The 20,928-nt window shown below is 44.9% G+C and overlaps 1 protein-coding gene across 1 annotated transcript in view; it reads right to left on the bottom strand.

Annotated features, from left to right (window-relative positions):
• PIGL (phosphatidylinositol glycan anchor biosynthesis class L) overlaps nucleotides 1–20,928 on the bottom strand; it is a gene marked incomplete at its 5' end in the record, with an annotated part of 56,515 nt that overhangs the window by 16,393 nt on the left and 19,194 nt on the right. Inside the window, one exon of the mRNA XM_029961293.1 lies at nucleotides 3,776–3,866. Coding sequence (XP_029817153.1) covers nucleotides 3,776–3,866 — 91 coding nt within the window. The remainder of the gene's footprint in view (nucleotides 1–3,775; nucleotides 3,867–20,928) is intronic.

The raw sequence follows: 20,928 nt of genomic DNA, 5'->3' as shown, positions 1-20,928 counted from the left end.
GTCACTCCTACCTAGAGTGGCACTTTCCTGAGATGACAACATCCCCCACTCACTGCAGGCAGAATAAATTTCTATTCAGGTGAATAATAGCGTGAGTCTGATAAGGGCTGGACTTGCACTAAACCTTTTCACTAAATAAGGATGGAGAAAGGGTCTGTCTCTCCTGCCTGGTCATTGATTTTCACGTAACCTTTACAAGCAGAACATTTTTAAGACCAGTACCCTGCAGTTGGAATTGGCCAATGGGCTCTGAAGTCTTTTGAAACTTGCATGTGCACACACGTATAAATATCATTGCATTATTCCTGTTTCCTTAGGAAACCAAGCTAAAAACCCAGGCAAGCCAAAACACACATTTTTTCCTTCTGTGGAGGGCACAAGGGAACAAACCAGAAGACCGAGATAAGAGACTACAGTGAGCAGACTAAATAAACTAATTGTTGTTTTGACAAAACTGGCTCAGACCAACTGTGGGAGCACAAGGCTGGGTTAGGAAATATTCTTGACATGGAAATTATCTGTTCAGAAACACCTTTGGAGGTTTTTCTTCTCCACATCTGCTTTGAAACAGAAGCTGCTGTTCTTAGTGCTGCTGAGCTTACATAACATCTGAACTATCTGAAGAGATTGCACAGAGTTCATTTTCTGTTGCTGTTGTCCAGTTTACTGTTGGGACATTTGCACCTGAATTGCCTATCTCTTCAAATAAACAAATTTGTAAGTACAATTCCCAGGGTATGTGCACACAGACCTGGCCACGGTGGCATTTGCTTTGTCTGCAAAGAGAATACCATGGAAATCCTGGTTCTTCCCTGCAGAGATCCCTCTGAGCACACAGCAGAGATGTTCCCTCGGCCCAGAGTGCAGCTTCTAAGTGTGCTGTCTATACAGGGCACTGTTTCCACAGCACCACTGTGCTGCTCGTGCCTTCAAGCAGGCAGCAATCACATGTAAATATATTCCTCTGGTTTCAGGGATTCATTTCACTGATAATGGATCTGAATTTCTTTCTCACATGCTGCAGATATTTTCACACGGGAGCATTTGCTCCTTCCACTCAGTGCTGTGCTGGCTTTAACTCCTAACCTGAACCAGGCTGATGAGGAAATCAAGCAGACAATCAGGACAGGATGAGAAAACCTGAACATCTTGAAACTGTCTGGGTTAAAAACAGGCTTAGCCAGTTCTGGGATAATAAATATACTTCATGTAGAAATTGTTGCTCAATGAAATCTTTAGGGCAAGAGGGAGTTCCCTCCCCACACCTGTTCTGAAATGGGAGCTGCTGCCGTTGGTGTTGCTGGTTTTTCTTCTGGGTGACCTTGGTATTCAGGAAATGGAGCTTTCACTAGTGGAAGCCAGAGCAGCAGCCAAGACAAACAGGTCCAGAAATCCCTTCCGGAGAGGGGAGAGCACAGCGGAAATTACTCAATTACCAGCAGAAGAGAAAACTCCTGAGAGGTCTGGAGTCCATGATCCCTCCTCACACCATGTGCATTGGAGGAAAAAAGCACTCAAAGCTGTGGGTCTCCCTCCTCTTCCTGGTGTCACACAGTGCTTCCATCAGAGCAAACATCTGCTGGGGGGGAGAGAAAGGTCTCTTTCCTTTTTAAGAAGGACCATCCCCTAAAATGCCATAGTAAGCAATTCCATTTCTCATGGCCTTCCTCTGAGCATCATTCCATGGGCCCTTACAGTCACAGAGGCCAGTGATATTCAAACTCCCTTTAAATCTCTTGTGCGTTTGGAAATGTCTCTTGGAACTGATTTAGGAGCAACAAGAGCCTGCCTGGGGCTCACACAATACTATGTAACTTTTTTTACACACCAAATACTTTCTAATCTGGATGGAGACAGAGGAGCCTTGGCTGCCTCTCCGTGCAACACTGACTCTTGCTTGTAAATCCAGCAGGCAGGAAATAATTTCCAAAGTCTATAAATTAGTTTTGGCTTTGAGTGCACCAACCGTTAATTTCTGTGTGTGCACTATTTAATGTAGAGCTTGGATGAAATATGTCCCTGTAGCTCTCAAAAAGATTGAGCCACTCATGGACTTGCAGGGCAATTGAGCAAATTAACTCTGCAATGGAACAACAGTACTCCCACAAGGTGGGACTCCTTGCTTTGTAATCCTTCCTTGTGGATACGTTGGAAGTGCAGCCCCTTCTCCACTGTCACTTATTGGTGACCCACATATTCTGTAAATAAAGATACCACTGTTGATGTTATGACTACTGGGAGAACTGGGGGAAGTTTTCCCATTGGGATAGCTACAACAACACACATTTTTCAATCATGTTGATTCCACTGAGTTGGTCTGTTGTGATCGAAATGCCACCAGTTTATGTTTTGACAAAGCTCTTTGAACATGTTTAGCCAGTTTTATCAATTTCAACATTAGTGAAAAATGGGCTCAGTTTACCTTTCAAGGCAAGGCCGTTGTTTTAGGACAGCAGGTGTTCCAAGAGGAGCTCACAGATAGCAAGCTCTGAAGTTTTTAAACTGCAGAGTGTTCAACAAAGGTAATTAGGTGCTTCTCTTGCTGTTGTTGGCAAACTAGGTCTGCTCCTAAATGAATGGTATTGCAGCAAACATCTGAGACCTTTGTGATTACTTGGGACACTCAAAATAATCTGTGTTTCATTACCACCAGCCCTGAGAAGCTGCTTCAGCTGCCTTTGGTACTGCTGATGTCCTGCTGCAGTAATTTATCCTCTGTGCTGCTCAGGGAAGAGCTGATGGGAATCAGCTCCCATCCTCCCCCTTCCTCCAGCTGGAGCTGCAGCACAGCAGGGACAGCACCGTGATCAGGAATGTTTCATGTTTGCTTTGCAAACCCCACATTTCAGTGTTCATCTCATGCTCTGTTAGTGGCAAACTGCTGCCTCCCCCAGCACAAACAGCTGGAGTTTAATTTTCCCTGAGGCAAAGATCTAATCCTTCCCAACCATCCAGAGGAGTTCTAGTGTTTTCAGAATTTCTGCTGGGATTCTGGTGCACTTGTCTTAGTGCTCGTGAGAGTCACAAACAGGCAATACAAACCCTCCTGTGTTAGGAGCTTTCAGATTAGATTAAAACCTATCTACTCACGGGGCCAAAAGGCACAAAAGGAGTCCAGGAAAACTGCATTTGCCTCTGTGCACAGCAGTGAATTTCATGGAAAATTAGCCTCAGAATCAATACGAAGTTGGGTGCATGATGCTGGGGTTTGTGCTCATTGGGACTTTCATGCTACAGGAGATGTGGTCTCTTGTTTTCTGAAGTGCTGAAAGGCTTTAAGAGTTTTGTGATTCTGCTGCTAATCTGGGTGTCAGTGCCTGATCAAAGTAAGGTTCAACAGAGAAGAACAGAACACGACCTTTTCCATGCTTAGGCCTTTATTCCTGTTCTGTGAGGAAAAAACCCCCCAGTGCTAGGAAATGTCCCAGTTTAATATTCTTCAATCCCGACCTATAACCCTGCTAATCGAGCTCTCTAACACACACCTGCCAGTGGGCTTCAAAGCTAAGCCTTAACCCCAGATGGGCTCCCTCCATCAATTAAACCCAGCAAAGGGGCAACATGGTTACTTTAAAATACAGAAACCACTTGAGGAGCTACAAAAGCGAAATTCCACTATTGTTCATTTCTCATTGGGAAGCAAGGAAAGATCTCCAGAGAGAAAAGACACATCCTGAACTCAAAGACTCCAGAGAAAGCTTCCAGAGGGAAGGGAAAAGCCCAGAACAGCAGCTCAAAAGTGATGTGGCCTGTGCTGTAGGAAGTGTCACGTTACCAGGTTGATGTTCTTGGCCTCTATGTGCTCCAGCACAATGGTGGAGAGGAGATGTGTGTCCCATTCCACAGCAGGATTATCTGGAAGATCCCTGAAAATGAGAAGTGCAATTAGTCACTTCACTGCTGAGAACTTTGCACAGGCCATACTAGAAAAGAGAGATCCCCCCTATCAGAGAACGAAATCAAGATAAATTTATTTACCATAAAAACCCTCTGAACCTTATGTCTTACAACACTGGATATCGGAAAGTTGAAAGGAAAACAGCAGTTCCAACACCCTCCTCATGGATTTGCCAAGGTCTCCCTTTCCTCTTACCATTAAGGCAGACTTTCCAACTGCTTTACTTCAAGCAACATCTATTTTGTCAACTCTTGTTCCTGATTCATCCCAAACATATTTCTTCATTTTCAACTTTATTTTAAAAATTATTTCTTTATTCAAAACCTCTTTTAAGTCATATTTTTCTGAAAGACTTCACAACCATAATCTACTGGTGAATTACACAGGAAAAGTGCCAATCAAACTCCTGCTCTCCTTTATTCAGGAAAAATCCATTAATCACAACCAGAGGACAACAGAGACATAATTATATGGCTTGGATTTGATAGTAGTTCTTCATCTGTTTATTTTGTGCTTTGCATACCCAGTTGGTATGCAGAGCATACTGTGACTGAACTCTCTGCCTGGGTATTTTGGATTGCAGGATTCTAGGGGCAGGAACCACGAGCCAAATGCAAAATAGCACCAGACAGCCAAGAGAACATTCCATATTTACACAACTGAGAGCTGAATTTGACCCCCCAGTCATTATGTCTGAACGATGCCAAGAAAACATTGCTCGCAAAGTTACAAAGGTTATTAGTAACAATAGGATAACACACAGCTGCTAAAGACTAATAATGACATGTTAAACGGGTCTTTTTCTCAGACCTTTCCCTCCTCTGGAAGTCTGGTAATTGCTGTGAGGTGGTTTTAGCAGAAAAGTGACTACACAGCATTCTCCCAGACACACGGGCTGGGAACTGAACCGATCCAGCTGTTTGCAGCACGGAGCAGGGGAGGTACATCCCAGTTCCTCAGGCCCTGCTGACTCCCCAGACAGCAGGGACGGCAACATCTGCAACAGAACAACGGGAAAATGTCTCCTTGGCACATTCCACAGTAAAGCTCAGCCTGGGTCTTCATCAGAGGTTTTCTGGGCACAAATTTTCCCACTGCTGTTAACAGTAGTAGGAGTAGAAGGAAGATCCTGAAGTACAAACTGACCATCGGCTTTTCCCTGTTGTGTTCCGTGCTCCTGTTCAGCTCAGGCCAAAATAATGTGAATTAGAAACCCCAGCAGAAGGGAAGGTGTTCCTACACCAGAGCACACGTTCCAGCTCTGGGCCCTGTAGCAATATTACAGCTACAGAAAGTTCTGTGTTGTTCTCAATTCCCTCTTGTACAGACAACACCTTTGACTGATGTACACAACACCTGAGTGTCACCACTGGATTCCCTGGTCCATCTGGTGGCTGTCTCATCAGCTTAACAAACCTGCATCTCATCTGCTCAGACACAAACTTTTACATTTCCTGTTTGAAGATGAAGTGGCCCTGTTGACCCCGAAGATATGACAAGTCCCAGCATGTCACAGCAAGCCCTGAACAGAGCACATTTAAAAATACGCTTCGAGTAAAACATCCCAAGGAACACACACACAGAGCAGAGTCCAAGTGCAAGTCAACAGGGCTTCAGTTGTTCAAATGGTACCTTCAAGGTATGTTAGGGCTTCATCTGACAATATGAAAGCAGTAAATTAGTCTAAAGGGGATTCTGCACTGGTTATTTACAATGCAAATATCGTTGCCCTTTCTGGATGGGGGTTAAATGGAGCCGAGGAGGAAGTGAAGGGTCTCATTAAAACAGGAGGGCTGCTCCAACAGGGAGAGGTCAGGAAAAAAAAGTAGGGCTTGGAATTTATGATGTCCAGGAGGCTTTGGTGTCATAGCCACCGCACTCAGCTTTATTGGGCTGTCTCCAAAAAGGCTGCTGGGTAGTGGAGCAGGTTTTAACTAGTTTAGACAGATAAAGATCATCCTCGTCAATGGAAATGAACAGCTGGAGGCAACGGTTTAGAATCCCTGGAAACAAAACAATCTGAAGGCATGAGCAAATTAACTCCATGAACACTGAACTGATTAAGCAGGAATATTCCACAAAAAATCCTGCTTCTACTCACTTTGCTTACCCCCAGTAAGGAAAAGGAAATATTTTTCTTGCCTAATATTTGTCAGGGACAGAAGAGAAGCCGATCTTACCAAACAAGACACACATGTACATAAGCACATTCATAACTCATTAGTAGCCACCATGGCCCATGGAAGTATTTTCAGCTCATTCTGCAAACAGGAAAAGTTACTCACAGTTAAATGACAAACCCAGAGTCACCCCAAGGAGTCAGCAGCAGAACTGGCAATACATTCATCCAGACTGCTCCAGGAAATGACTTTTTTTTTATGGTAAGAGTTTGTATAATACTTTATAAAGTTGAAGGTGTGTTACCATGATAGTAGGGACCCACAGAAAGCAGACCAGTAATACTCCACCTGTGCTCTGGATATCAATAACTGGGTCCAGGTAAGGATGAAAAGGGGACAAAGAAACCCAAGTCCCTTCACCCCATGCAGCAATGCCCACAGGACACAGTCTTACAGGAGGTCTCTACACGCCCGAGGAACTTTGTAGGGACATACAAACTTTGAGAACTGCTGTAGTTCAAAAAGCATCTATTCAGTTTAAAATATTATTCCTAACATCATAAACCAGTTCTCAGCAGACCTGAACAACGGTCCACTGACAGTGCTGCACTACTGAAACATGCTGCATTCATTGTGCTTCAGAAACATCAGCACTTAAATGGTTAACTCCCCCCTGCCTTCCCGGATAACGCCGATAAAGCCTCTGAGCTCAAGGTCGAAGGGCTGAGATAAAGGACTGTAAAGGAGTGAAAATTAGCACATTCCCTGGAGCAGCCTGGAGCTTGTCCCAGGAGACAAAGCTCCCCACGGCCCTGCCCGTCCTCTGCCCCAGAGAGCTCCTTGTTGCTGCTGTCAGTCACTGCCACAGATCAAGACACAAATCCTGCACCAGAGGCCTCCCAGGTCACACTGCTGGAGGGGGCTGGTGGCAAGGGCAGAGGGGTTTGGGCACTTGGCCTCATTTCCACCAAGCCATTCCAGTCTGGAAGGAAACTTTATGGGCATTCCATGTGCCTGATAATGAATGCAGGTGGCTGCTTGGATGCAGGGGAAAATGGGGAGATGCATAGAAGAATGTACTTTCAATGGAACAAAGCTCCAGAAGAGTTGTTTTCCCATCAATTTTCAGTAAAAGCCATGCTGTGCACTGTACAGGGAATTTACAGCTGTGCCAGGAGATCTATAGCCTCAAGAGAGGCAAATGGAGAACTGTGGTGCTGCAGTTGCTGCAGTGTGGAGAAGGGTCTGTCTCTGCTCACCAATTCCAGCAGGACTAGTTGTGGGAAACATCGTGTTTGGAAAACAAAACTTTGTACCTTTCTATTTATCCATCCACTCTGGGTAGCAAGAAGCAGACAGGACTCCTGCTTTTCTCCATCTCACTCCCTTGCTTTCCTCCTTGCCACGCTGAGCACACAGCAGACAGTGGCATCTGCAGTTCCCCCTCCCTAGGTTTGCACAGGAAGAATGCAGTGGATGTCCTGGATATTCTGGCCTTTGTAGGGAGCTACAAGGGGGCCCCAGCAAATCGTATCAGCACATTAAACCACAATTCCACCTTGTGCAGGTCTTGCCCAGCAGCCTTAGAGCTGAATGGGAGACATGTCAAAAATCACTGCCTGCTGCCAGCTCCTCTCCAGGCCCCTTCCTCTGCCTGCTCTGGGTTGTAGCTCCTCTTACACCTCAGCCTGGCCCTTAAAACACTGTGCCTGTTGCCAGCAGTGCTATCCCTGCCAGCAGCCAGGACAACTTTGTAGGGTCGTCTTTCTAGGAACATTTGGGCTCAAGATGGCCAGATTCCTGTCATTTGGAAGGTCACTTTTGGCCGAGGCAGAGATTTAAAAAACTTCACAGATATATATTGCCAAGTTATACCCTCCTTCCATGATATACTGCCCAATCCCTGTCCAATTTTCCACTGCTCATCTTCCACAGGCCTTTCAGCAACAGCCAGTGCCTTCATTCGCACAATCTTCCTTCAAAGCCTTGCACATCATTCATCCTGCTCATGAACTAAGCTCTCATGACTGCTCTAAAGGTTAAGTTAGACCAAACAGTCATTCTGTGTGATGTCCACGTGGCTCAACAAACAGCAAATGGGCTGCACTTTATGGGATAACCTTGAGATCCACCCCTCCTGGAATCTGTGAGCCAGGAAATCCCCAGGCCCTGGTGGCTCTGGATACCTGACAGCCACCCCCATGGGACTGTCAGGCTCCATCTCTGCCTTGACATGAAGCCTTTATGGGAGTGGGCAATAGGGTTCCTTCTTGGAGATGTTTAGGTCTCCATCAATTCATTCCAAGACACCAGAGCAAAACTTTCAAGGTGCTGATGTGATTTTCCACCCCACTACACACCAAAAGGGTCAAAATTAAAGAGTTTTCCCATTTCTTACTGTCTTTTCATCCTGCAGCATGACCCTAATCAGTCCAAGGCTAAGGACCAGGAAACATTTTTGCATATTTTCTCCTCCTTATCCCCAATGAGTGATTTTACATCAAATCAGCCCAAAGGTCAGTAGGTTGATGGTGGAAGCAGGTGAGCTGCTGTGCACGAGTTCCCAGCTGGAACAACCACCAGTGTGTTTGCTGGAACAGAGGATGCCCTTTGTGTAAAGTTGTAACTGTGTAAAATGAACATCTGGGCAATGAAACTGGATCAAAAAGTGAAACATCCCACAGAACAACATGACGTGAGTGCACAATTAGTGAAAAAGCCATGTGATGACTAGAGGCAATCAGTGACCTTTATATCACAGCATCAAAGTAATTGAAAAAACTGTGTAAACACAAATGATTTCATGCTCTCCAAAGTAGAGCACAGAATTTTTATTTTGGAGATTATTCTGAGATAAGTTAAGACCGGAGAGCCCCAGGTCTCGAAGCAGAGCCTCTAAATCCTGACATTTATAACTATTCATAAATTTCTCTTCCTATAATGGGCAGTTACAGACAGGAGGGAAATATTGCTGTTAGGCTGCATGGACGTCTCTGATTCAATTGAAAATAGCCCACTTAGATAAATGATCAGCATCTTGCAACATCATGTTCTACAGAGAACAGATGCTGTGTGCTTATTGGAATGTAACAACCTACAATTTAGGAAAGAGATGGACTCAAGCAGGATGTTAACTGTCAAATGAAAAACCACCTACGACAGAGAAGCTCAAGCTGAAATTTTTACACCGGCAGCTTCCTCCCTCTCCTCATAGTAAAGAAACACAGGCTATTCTGAGAGTTGTATTTTAAGACTGGAAATTAAAATCTTAGGGTTTGGTGTAGGTAGGAGGTAAAGGAAGTGGTGAAAATGTTAATGACTGGAATATTATCAATAAAATGCACTTCAAGCATTTCACAAAAGGATAAAACAGAATTGACGTAATCCTTTTCTCCCATCCTCAATGTCTAAGTATGGACCTACTTTATACAAGTTTCAAAGGTAAATTAGGTAGGTTTAGATGCCAGGGAAGTGCTGAGGTCACTGCTGTGGCCATGCCAAGCAGAAGTTGTGGGTAAAGGGAAAGGACACAAAGACTCAGCACTCCAGGAGAGTTCCCCACTGAGCTATGGACAGACCCAGCACACCTCTAACAGGTAATATTCCAAGTTCCTCCATAACTCCCAAAGGGTAAATGGTAATTAGGTCTCAAGGGAACATGCTCTTTGACTTGGGCATGATCACGTGATCCTGTCTGAGAAATAAGCACCTTTTGGGTTTAAATTCAAAGGAATTATTACAGCACACAGGGCTGGTTGTTTGCAAAGATCTATCCAAATGTCCCTGTACTCTTTTTTTTTTTTAATGAATTATTGATGATTTCTCAGCAGAGACTGATGTCTATTCACAGAGATAACACAATTGCTTATCATAATTTGAAATCTGGTATTCATTTGACGTCTGTGCTTCAGCGCCTTGTTGATAAATTACAGCACAAAGCTCTGCAGGAACAAGTTCATATTCAATGTCTTCAAACAAAAACAATTGATGGTTCCTTTTGAGACCAGAAATGCATAGAAACTACAGTGGCTAAAGCTAGTTTTAAAAAGTGAGTTTTTAAAGAAGGAGAAGGCATCAGGCCCTGCTGTGTAAGACAGGAACCAAAATTCAACTCATCTAATTCTGAACTGATATTTAGTCACAGCTTTTGTAACTTCTGCTCTTCACACCTGTGAAATGGAAATAATTCTATGTTCACCCCTATGTAAAAAGTTTGGGATCCTACTAAGAAAAGTGTTAAGTTCTCTGATTTCTAGAAGGAAATGTAAAACATATGTCTTGGCAACCCTGTGTACTGGGAACCCCATAAACCTGTCCTTTACTCATTGCATTGTCTTCCCATGGGATACTGAATCATGTTCAGTATCTTAGTCCTGGCTTGAAGGTCTAGCCCAAAATATACAAAATACTGCATAAAGCTCCAAAAGTATGACTACAGTGAACAGTTGTGTCCATATGGAGCAGAGGAACTCTGCAACAAGGATAACATCTCCAACAGTCAGGACTTCCTTAGGAGCTGGTGCCAAACAGTGAAAGGGCTCCCAAATCACGTCATCACAAACCACTTTGCTTTCAGCTGCAAACAGCAGGAATACTCCTTGGAACATGTTCTTTTTAGCAGAAACACTGCAATATTTAAAGTTAAATCCCCCAGGCTCTGCAGAGCACATAAGAAAGCTGAGACATCTGGGCCAAGTGTTATCCCAACAATGGAGACCCTGTTTGCCAAGGCACAAGGCAGGGGTTGGGTGTGTCACTGGGCACCTTGCTGTGGTCACACAGGTGTCACCATGAGATGCTGAAGCTCAGGAGTGTGATTTCTAGGAGGGACACACCACTGGAGAACAGTATTCCTGGCATATATCTACAACTCCTTGTCTGATCCTCGGTCTCACCCACCTGTGGGTGACATGCCCTCAGTCACCAGCACTGCCCCAAAGCTGTGCTGCCAACACAGGACCTGCAAGAGGAGAAACGAGACCTGGGAGTCTCACGTGCAGGTGTCACACTCCGTGGTCACAGTCCATGAGTGACACTGCTGTTATGCCTGTGCTGCTGGCACATGCTCAGGAATTGGTGTGCAGAACACATCTGACCTGTGCAGTCGTTATCACTGGCCAATCAATCACACAAGGCCATGAGCACTGAGTACCTTGCTGCCACACACAGCTTGGAGTCCAGCTGCCAGAGCAAGGACAGGGCTCCAGTTCACATCTGATCTCTCCAAGCTCTGCTGAGAGGCCCCAGCCCCAATTTAAGCAGAAGTCTGCAAAACCACACAGTGCCATGGAGTGTGTCTGGATCCCTGGTGAGACTGGTAGTAACAAAACAACTAAGTTCAAGTCCCTCAAGAGAGTTCTTTAAAAAGTGAAGCAGTTTCCCTCCCGTTACCTTTCACTCTCAAGTTGGGTGCTGTGTATTATGCTACTTAATCCCAACTTTCATTCATGTTTAAGCTGCAGTCATTTTGCACATGCACTACACCCCAAGCCAAGGCAGTGACAGCCCTTTGTCCCTGACAGCCATTCTGGGACCAGAACACATTCTGTGTCCATTGGCTGACTGGGCCTGCAGATCCCACGTCGGTGACACATTTCCAGCCAACATTTAGGCTGTTTCCAGCACTAACAGACTGCCAGCAGTGACTTGCCAAGTGCTGGGCAAGAGGCCTCCCTTTCATTTTATAGAAGCTGGACTTGTGTGTGATCTGTTGGGGGCCATTAACAGAGGTCACTGAAGACATCAGTCAGAGGCAGACTTAGCAGTTTCAGGAGATTTGGGGCTGCCATGCTGAATTAGGAGGCAGCAGTTCCTCCTCTGGCCCACTGCAGTGTGGTTTGGGCAGCAGACAACAGGGCAGTGTGGGATGACCTCAATTCCTCTGGCACTTTGGAGAGGTATCCAGGAAAGGAGAGCATTGAAGACCCTACCTAGGTCAGGAAAACAAGAATACATCAACCTTTTCCTAATTATCTGTTGGCAAAGTGCATTTTAGCATTTGTCCTAAACAACAGATCCATTAGCAACAACTGGCAATTTCTTCTGCAGCCCTCTAATAAGAGAAACAGCTTCAAACACACACCTGTCAGGGATCTTGGAGCACAACTGCTGGGCAAAGGGGTGTGCAACAGACTCAGTTCAACACCTTCCTAAGGCCAGGAAGATGGATGGAACTGCTCAGTGGAAAGCCTGAACAGCAGACACAGACTACAGCAGTTGGTGGCCTCTGGGAATTTTGGTCCACATTCCTAGAACAATCTGCTCTTGTCTGTGTCAGCTCCCAGAGGAGGGACAGACTGACCCAAATCCAGTAAAAGGTGGAGTGGTCTCTACTAACACCCAGCTCCCTGGGCTCCATTATGTACCACTTCAGGATGTCTCTGGCCACTCTGGTATTTTGGACAGTAACAGGGGAAGAACACAGACCATATTTCTCCCAAAGCACCATCTGTACTATAAGGAATGAGCATCACCAGACCTGTATGAGGTGATCAGGCAGATCCCAGAATAGCTCACAGCCATGTTCACCTCCTCATTATCATTGCTGGCTTTGCCATAGTGTCTAGGAATTCCTCTGGGGCCTGACAGTCTAAGTTGTCCTGAGAACAAAAAGCCCAGCAATCCCACAGTCACAACTGATGTTTTAAAACTGAAATACAAATGACCAGCAAAACCAGGACACCTAGGAGCAGACCACAGGACTTCACTCCTCCCTTACTTTTTTCTTTTGTTTTGTAAAATGCTTTGAAAAAAGAACAGCTCAGCAGGGGAGAGCTTGGGACAGGGTATGTTAACCCATACACCAGGAAGCCATGTCTAACTTAGACCAGTCCTGGCACCACTGGACCAAGGACAGACGTCCAGTTTCAAAGTGCTGGGCAGGAGGTCTCACTGGAAAAGTAGAAAGGGAATACAGAGTGCTCTTAGCCAGGTTTGTACATTGGTATTGTCACACATGCACCATAACATGCCCAGGACCCCACAGCAGAAAGGATTCAAACCCAAGGAGAAGGAAAAGAAAGTCTCTCACAGCAGCCAGCAAAATTTTTCAGAGGCAAATTACTGAAATACCACAACCTGCACATGCCAAACAAACCTAGTGACCCTTCACCACAGCCTCAATATTAAATCTGTTTACTCTTGGAATGATAAATACACCACAGTGCACAGTCAAAACCAGTTCTGACTCTGGCCCAGGTAAGTCAAACAGGACTTTGCCACTGACTCAATGGCCAGACCCTCAAAGAGCAGGGCAGCCAAAAGCATAATCACTTCGACCAAAGAGAGATAGACCTCGGTCTATTCCACATAACAAATAAACTACAGTCAGAAACCCCAGGAGACAGCTTGTAGCCAAATCAATCCGTCAGCCACTTTAATTAATCATCTAGAAAGGGAAAGCACAGAATAGTCACTTCATGGACATTGATTTCTCATGCCAAAACTTATGTAAATGCAGATGCAACTTCAGCAGAGATCTCAAGAGGATGATGGCCTGATTCCAAATGCAGCTTCCCATGTCGCAACATTCCAGCTTCCCTCTACCAGTTCCATCCAAAAAAAGTTTCATGGTTTCTCAGCCTCTCACAAACTACCATCTCCTGCAATCCATTTGATCTGTGCAATGATACGGGAGCTTTACTTCTTGAACTCATGGGGTACCCACCTCTCTAACACCGAGGTTCTGATGCCCTGAGCTCTCCAGCTGGGTGCAAATTTCATTACTACCATCAAATCACTTCTTTCTATAAGACACTGTCTCAGAAGTGAAACACCTATCTGAACTGCGAGCTCGATCCCACAAACTCCACTGACATGCAAAGTTCCTGCTCATGCAAACAAGGCTCTTGTAGGCACTGTCTTGCGGGCCCCACTCATGTGAGTGCCCCAATTACATGACCCAGCTCCGGGCCGGCTCCGCTGCCAGTGAAACCCCCGCCCCGGCTTCCAGCGCAGCCAGCCGGGAACTATGCCTGGAACTCCATTTGCGGCAGCTAAGTGGGACTCGGCAACAATGAACAAAACGAGCACAAACGCATCGACCTTTATCGCCGAGCCTCGTCGGAGCGCTGGTTCGATGCCAGCGTTATGCAATGGCTTCGCTATGGCAACAGCCGGGCTGCTCGGCAGTAACCCCGGCCCGCAGCCTCTGAACTCTGCCCCACTGCGAGCGAGCCTCCCCTCGCCCGGCCGGCTGTTTACACTGCTCACATGACGGCCCGAGGGAGGCTCCTGGCACCCGCCCGCATCCAGCCGGATTTCCAGGACCAGGCCAAGACCGCCAAAGGCTGGGAACGATTAACTCTTGCGAGCGGGGCCTTCCCGCTCCAGCGGCTGGAGAAAGGACTGTGAGCGGAGCTTCGTCCTCCCGACATCACTGCGGGAATTAGGGCGTTCATCGAGTGAGGATAACAAACAGGAGCTGGGACATAACACCTTCACCACGAGCTGCACGTACTCGGGTTATATGAGATTGCACAAACTCCAGCAGTGGCACCAGCCCCATGGCCCAGCCCTGAGCTCTGGAGCACTTACAAGTTCCAGGGGCACAGGGGAGGCTTTGGAGACAGGGACTGTGCTCTACAGGTGCCTTGCTGAAGTGGTTATTTAGCCTTACGGCACAGCTCCATAAGAAAAAGCTGCAGGTTCCCAACCCGCTGCTGTGCCATCGCCGTGTGAGCAGGATGGCTCCTGCTTCAGCACTTCCACAGCATTTCTTTCCACACATTAACAGATGTTCATTAACTCACCCCCCTGTGAGGCTGGTATAGGGAAGCAAGCAGGTAATAACCTCCACATTTTATAATGAGAGAATTAAGAGCTCAGGGAACTCTCCCTGGAGAGCCCCAGGCACCAGAGCTGAGTCAGGGGCAGAGCCTGGAACGGAGCCTGTGAGCTCCCAGCGCTGCAGCACCCACACACTCCAGGAATATGTTTCACTGCCTGGGGCAAACAACAATCCATTTTTCAACAGGCGTTTTATAGGTGCTCTGCAGAGCCTCATGTATTCCTGGCCCTTGGACTGAGCAGAAAACACATTAACAGTTGCACATTATCCACCATTACACCAACATCAAAGGAGCTGCTTAAAAGTCCCCCCCAAAACCTGCCCAGGGCTGAAGTGTTGACCCCTGCATCACCTAATTGTGCTCTGCTATGACACAGCCCTGGATCACTCATTCTGTCAATACTCTTGGCTACTTTTCCTTGTACTTGTTACTTAGGAATAGTCTATGTAAACTTATGTCTTGCCCTAAAATATTATATTTTTCAGTGAAACCCTGTTATTCCTAGTAAGAGGTTGTATGGATTTCTCTTCTTTGCTACGCTGACATTGTAACAAGAACAGACCCTGCAGATACAGCACTGAAAAGCAGTGCCTTGACATCAGAACTTCCTTTGACAGCTTCATCCCCAGTTATCCCTACATCCAAATATAAAAGTGTCATTAGAAACACGGAGAGGAAGTTCATTAGGTCTGGCTAAAAATTTAAACACTCACAAATTTCAATTTAAATCAGTGGTTCAGTCTCACTTCTGCAGAAACAGGCTCGCTGCAGTAACCTGTTTTTTGACCCTCCACCAGTAAGACCAGCTGAACTCTCTGACATTCCTGTATCAGTTCTCATTCAAGCCTTGGCCTTATTGGCACCGACCCTGCAAACCCCTCACCTCTCTTCCCCACAGGTCAAACCTCTCTCTGCCAATGTTTTATCCTGCAATATTTACACAGTGTCTTTTCCAAGGCAAATGATAAACCAGCCTTGGCAGCCCATGGTGTGGCTACTTACAAGAAGAGAAATGTTGGGTATTTGGCTTATGAAACAGAAATACAGGAAGAAAATATTTATAACAATGCTACTGTTGAAATAAGGAAGACCATAATTTATTACAGATGTGACCCTTCTAAACTGAAGGGTTTAAATCTTGCTGCTGCTATGCAGTGACATGAAGCAGAATGGACTTGATGAAGAATACATCTAACTTCAGTTGTAAATTGCCCCCTTTTATCCCCTGCCATTTTGTACCCCAAAATATGCACAACATTTGCTTTGTTCAAGCACTGTTTGGCAGACTATTCAGTGCTCAGAAGATTTAAAAAATGACTGACAGGAAAACATTCATCCTTCATCTGAAAACAGACTGAACACTTTTACATTTAACAAAATTCAGTTACTTATTAACTGAATTAATTATTAAAGAAGAGAAAACGGCACGTAACTCAAACAAGGTTTGTTAAGATTACAGTCACACATAAAGAATGTAGAATGTCTGTGAATGGAGAAAGGATATGTAATGAATTGAATTATTCCAGTGCAAATAGCAATTGCAGAGAAACAGTCTGCAACACTGACGTGAGAAAGTACTGAAATTACTGTGCAAGGAGTTTGCAGGTACAGTGAGATGGTTAATACGTGACTGGTTGCAAGAGGGGGCATGACTTGGCATGGAGCTGCAATCAAACCGTTTTCATTTACTGCTTCACTTGGTACAGGAGTATCAGATAACAAAATATTCACCCTAAATCCCATTTCAGTTTCTAAAAAGGTGTCTCAGTTTCCTGCACTGCTGTAAAAAGTTTTTTTTTTTTCATTTTAACCAAAATTGATTGAAGAAGCTACAAGAGGCAAAAGCTGCTCGACGATATCCAGCAAAGCATTCATTTCCCTCCCTCCTGATCTCTCTGCAATGAAACTGAGATATAAAACACCACCCACATTTGCAAAATCTCTCTTTTCCTCATCAGGAAAAAGGTGAATATGTGACAGATGAAAACATTCACTTCCTATTTGCTTCACCACGTTCTGGTTTCTCCTTTTTAAAAGGTTGGTGTTGCATCATCCGGACAGTTTCCTACAGAACAAATCACCAAAAGTGCCCCAAACTGGCTTCAGTATCTCTACCAAGAGCAACAGTAGAACTCCATGAGCAAACTAGGAAAATCCATCCCACTACTTTGAGGTATTGAGTATCTTCTACAGTGTTTTATTCACAATATGAAAATACCTATATGTGTGTTTAACAACTTGCCAGCATTACTTACCTCCTAACAGAGTATCTGATTCTTTTGACAGTTGCTCTGTGTTGGGAATTCTGCATTGCTGGCACTCTTTGTTGGTGGGTTGGGTTCTCTTAAACAATATTCCTCCTTGGTAGTGGGGTTATGTTAAATGCACTCCCAACCCAGCAAATGTCCCTTTAAGGAATTTATTCTTTTTACTAGTTTGCTCTAATCTGAAGCACCACACCCACCAACTTCTAATTCAAGTTTACACTGAAAAACTTTTGTAATTTCATGTATACTGACTGAACTAAGGCCAGGGGGAATAAAACCATTAAGATTTCACGTGAACTCAAAGAAGAAAGGCTTCTTGGGTAATGTAATTACAGAGCACAGACCTCGTAAGAGGAAATGAACTGCAGGGATTCATTTGATTAGACCTTTTTTTCCTTTCCTTTTTAATGACAGCAAGGGCTCTCCTTCCCTCACCCCTCCCAGTCTAACAGTATATATTAAGGGAATTCTTAGCAGGCAGGAACTGGGACTGTTACAGACAGATGTTTCAGTGGGACACTGAAATGGGGTGGAGTGTGTCCATGATTTTTTCACAAGTCCCACCTACCTGCAGCCCTGACATCTTCCTGGAAGTGATTAAAGAAGTAACAGTACCTGTGCTCCTGACTAGTGCCCTCTTTTTGTGGTATGTTAGGGAGATTATGGCTAAGCACATCCTGTGCTGTTTGGACTCTCTGTGTGGTCCCATCCAGTCCAGTTTTGAGTATCTCATCCATCCTGGTTGTTGCTGGTGAGGAGACCAGAACAACACTCCAGCTGCCTGAAGAGTTTGCACAAGGAACTGAGGCTGTGTCCCATCACATCACCTTTCCCACACCAGGACAAAGCTGGGGAAGGGATCTGTGGGCCACTTCATGCTGCCATATTCAAACACTGGCAGTGCTCTGGGCTGTGCAATCCTCAGGGGCAGGGACTGGTTTATTTAGTTGTCTTGGTAACATTGTGGTTGACCTGGGTTGACCAGATCAGTGTGACTTAATCATCCCAAGGAGAAGGAAACAATTGCAACAAGTGCAGAGCTAATTACTGTGGGTTCCCTCCCTGGAGGGACTTCCTCAAGCTTGTGTCTCACGTTCCCAACCTTTGCCCTGCCCAGGCATTCCAACAATTCTGACTGTGCATCTCCCTGTGACAACCAGGTCACCTACAGCCCTTTGCTGTGTACTCTGCACCATGGATCTGTACATATTGACTACCTGTGCACTCTCTATGGCTCACGGGCGGGTTATAAACACATATTTACACTGTGTCAATACTCCAGGATCTTATTGACAGCCTGTTAGGTACAAGGTACGATGTAAAGGGCATGTTTGACCTCTTAAGTGTGTTTAAACCCTCTTTTTCCTCTCTCTGTGCAATAATGCAGCTGTGGAAATCATCTGAGACAAATGGTCCCCTGATGTAATCATAACAGAGCTGGAGGAAAGGCAATTTCAGCAAAAATCTTGAGAGCAGAATCTGCTCCTGTTTTAGTCTGACCTGTTCTCCTTGCAGAAGCAGCACCACAGAATGTTTTGCAAATGGATTTGTATTTACATGCTTGGCTGTCAGTTCTAAATGTTGCTCCTTGTCTGTATAATAATTACATGGAATGCTCAGTGGAGATGTTTTCTAAATTGAAATAAATAGAATCAACACAGACTTGAGTTAACTGCATTGTCACATTGCATGAATAAAACACACTGATGGATACTCTTGGCTAGTATTCAATAGGGATTTGGTCATTGCTACTGCTATGCAAACTGCATTTTAAAAGGTGTGCTAGCAGTTTAAAAATTCCATTTCTGTCTAACTTTTGCCTCCTATTGTTATCAGTAACTCCTAGGATTCCTCAAATAAAAAGAGTCACCTCTACCACACAGTCCAAAGGAAGAAAAAGAAACATTTCAGAAAATAGGTATGCACAGCTGTAAAACCATAACACTGGGTAGGGAACTAGGGGCTGGACATTATATAAAAATTACTCAGCATATTTTTACAAGTTAATTTCAAAATCTCTTCATTTCTTGCATGTATTTCTCCAACATCAGACCATGGTGCCTGATGAACTGCTACAGTAAAACAGACTCCTGGACCTTCATTTGGCTTTGCAGTTTATACAACCTTTAGAGGATCTCACAAAATGACTGCCAAACTCTAAACATGGTCCCTTCCTTTATCATCCCAAACAGATAAAGGTTGTTTCAGTTCACTGCTAAGGCACTGAAGCATGTACAGGTCTCATCTGATTACAGAGAGCTATAATGCCCTGAGGCCATAGGGACTGTCAACACAGCTGTCCCTGTGTGCTAAGACAAAAGTCCTGCCGGGCAATCCCTGAGTCAAAATGGAAACACATCTTCTGAAATGGATTAGGGGTAAGGACAAGGACTGTAAATAGGCCAGGCAGCCAGGAAAGTTTATTTAAGTATTACTAAGGAGATTCTATTGAGGTGTTAGAAAGTACCTTGACCCTGGAGCTGTTTTGCAAATCTAAGGGTTCTTCAGTATTTTATTCCTCTGGTCGCCTGTTGCCAACAGAAGAACATCCAAATGAGCATTTTCTGAGTGGGTTTTGCTTTAGACACACAAGATCACACACAGTGTGTATAAAGCTCACCAAGAAGGGAAGTGCAGAGATCTGCACACTAATGGCATAATTAGCTCTTGGGAGAAAAGCAGTTCTGCTGCATCAGCACCAAGTGGCTCCCACCCTCAACCCATCCCACACCCTCACCCATCCCAAACCCTCACCATCCCACTCTTCGCCCATCCCACACCCTCACCCATCCCATGAGAAGCAGCTCTCATTTATCCTGGCACAGGGATGTGCCAACACAGCTTGGGGACCCTCAGGAGTCCTGCACAGCAATGTACCCACTCCCCCTTCTCATTCCAGGAAGGACAAACCTTTCTGGAATTTCTCACTGAGTGAGAGGTAAGCAGAGAATTCTTTAATAAAAATGTGCCACTCCATCAAATTTTTCACTGAATGATCTCTCAGTCTTCCCTAAAGGGAAGGGGACCCAGGAGCCACCTTGTCCTAACTTTGAGGTGTCTAACTTTGAGACACAGAGGATGTCCACATCTGTATGGGGACAATGGGACATGGAGAGGATGGAAAATCCTGGCACAGCTGCAGTCAATGGCAAAAATTCTGTTCCCTGCCACTCTGCAGCAGAAGCAAACTGGAGCAATCCTGTCTCCCAGTTGTGTCAACCACTGAACAACACTATCTCCTGAATTTAAATCCTCAGGGTTAAACATTCCCAAATAAATTACTGTTAATGCAGATCACTTTAAGGCCAAACTAGTCTGGGCTACATTGTTTAAACATTAAGTTCTGCGGGTTTATTTTTCTAATACCACGTTTTTCTTTCTTTTTAATTAATTTTCTGGTCATCCGTGGCTTAGAAAATGATTGATTCAGTAGATATGTGCTCCCACATCTGGGCTTTCTTTAAACAAAGTCACAGAAATGATAAATCTTCTCCTACATGATACTTTATTGCTTCCTATGTTCATGGTTCCAGTGTTTTAATCATAACTAGAGGCTCAGACACTCCCATCTCAGCATGTACAGTAGGCTGGATAAGCAAAAAAACCATTTTAAGTTGAAGGCTTGCCCAGGCATCTGATATCTTATCACAAAAATCTGAAATTTTCTTTCGCTCTGAGTCACTGATAAAAAATTTAATTCATGAAACATTTGAAGGGGGGAAAAAAAATAAAGCATAAAAGCCCTGTAAATCAGGACTCCAAGCCCTGGCAGGAGCATTCCCGACCCTGGGCCTTGGTGCTTTCAATTCAGCTGCTCCTGTTTTAAATAAGTGATTTAGTTCTTTTTAAAACAA

Source organism: Manacus vitellinus, unplaced genomic scaffold (assembly GCF_001715985.3).
Source record: "Manacus vitellinus isolate BGI_N305 unplaced genomic scaffold, ASM171598v3 scaffold_32_pilon, whole genome shotgun sequence".
NCBI classification, from domain to species: Eukaryota; Metazoa; Chordata; class Aves; order Passeriformes; family Pipridae; genus Manacus; species Manacus vitellinus.
Note: the sequence above shows the minus strand (reverse complement) of the source record. Positions and strands in the feature narration are given on the sequence as shown.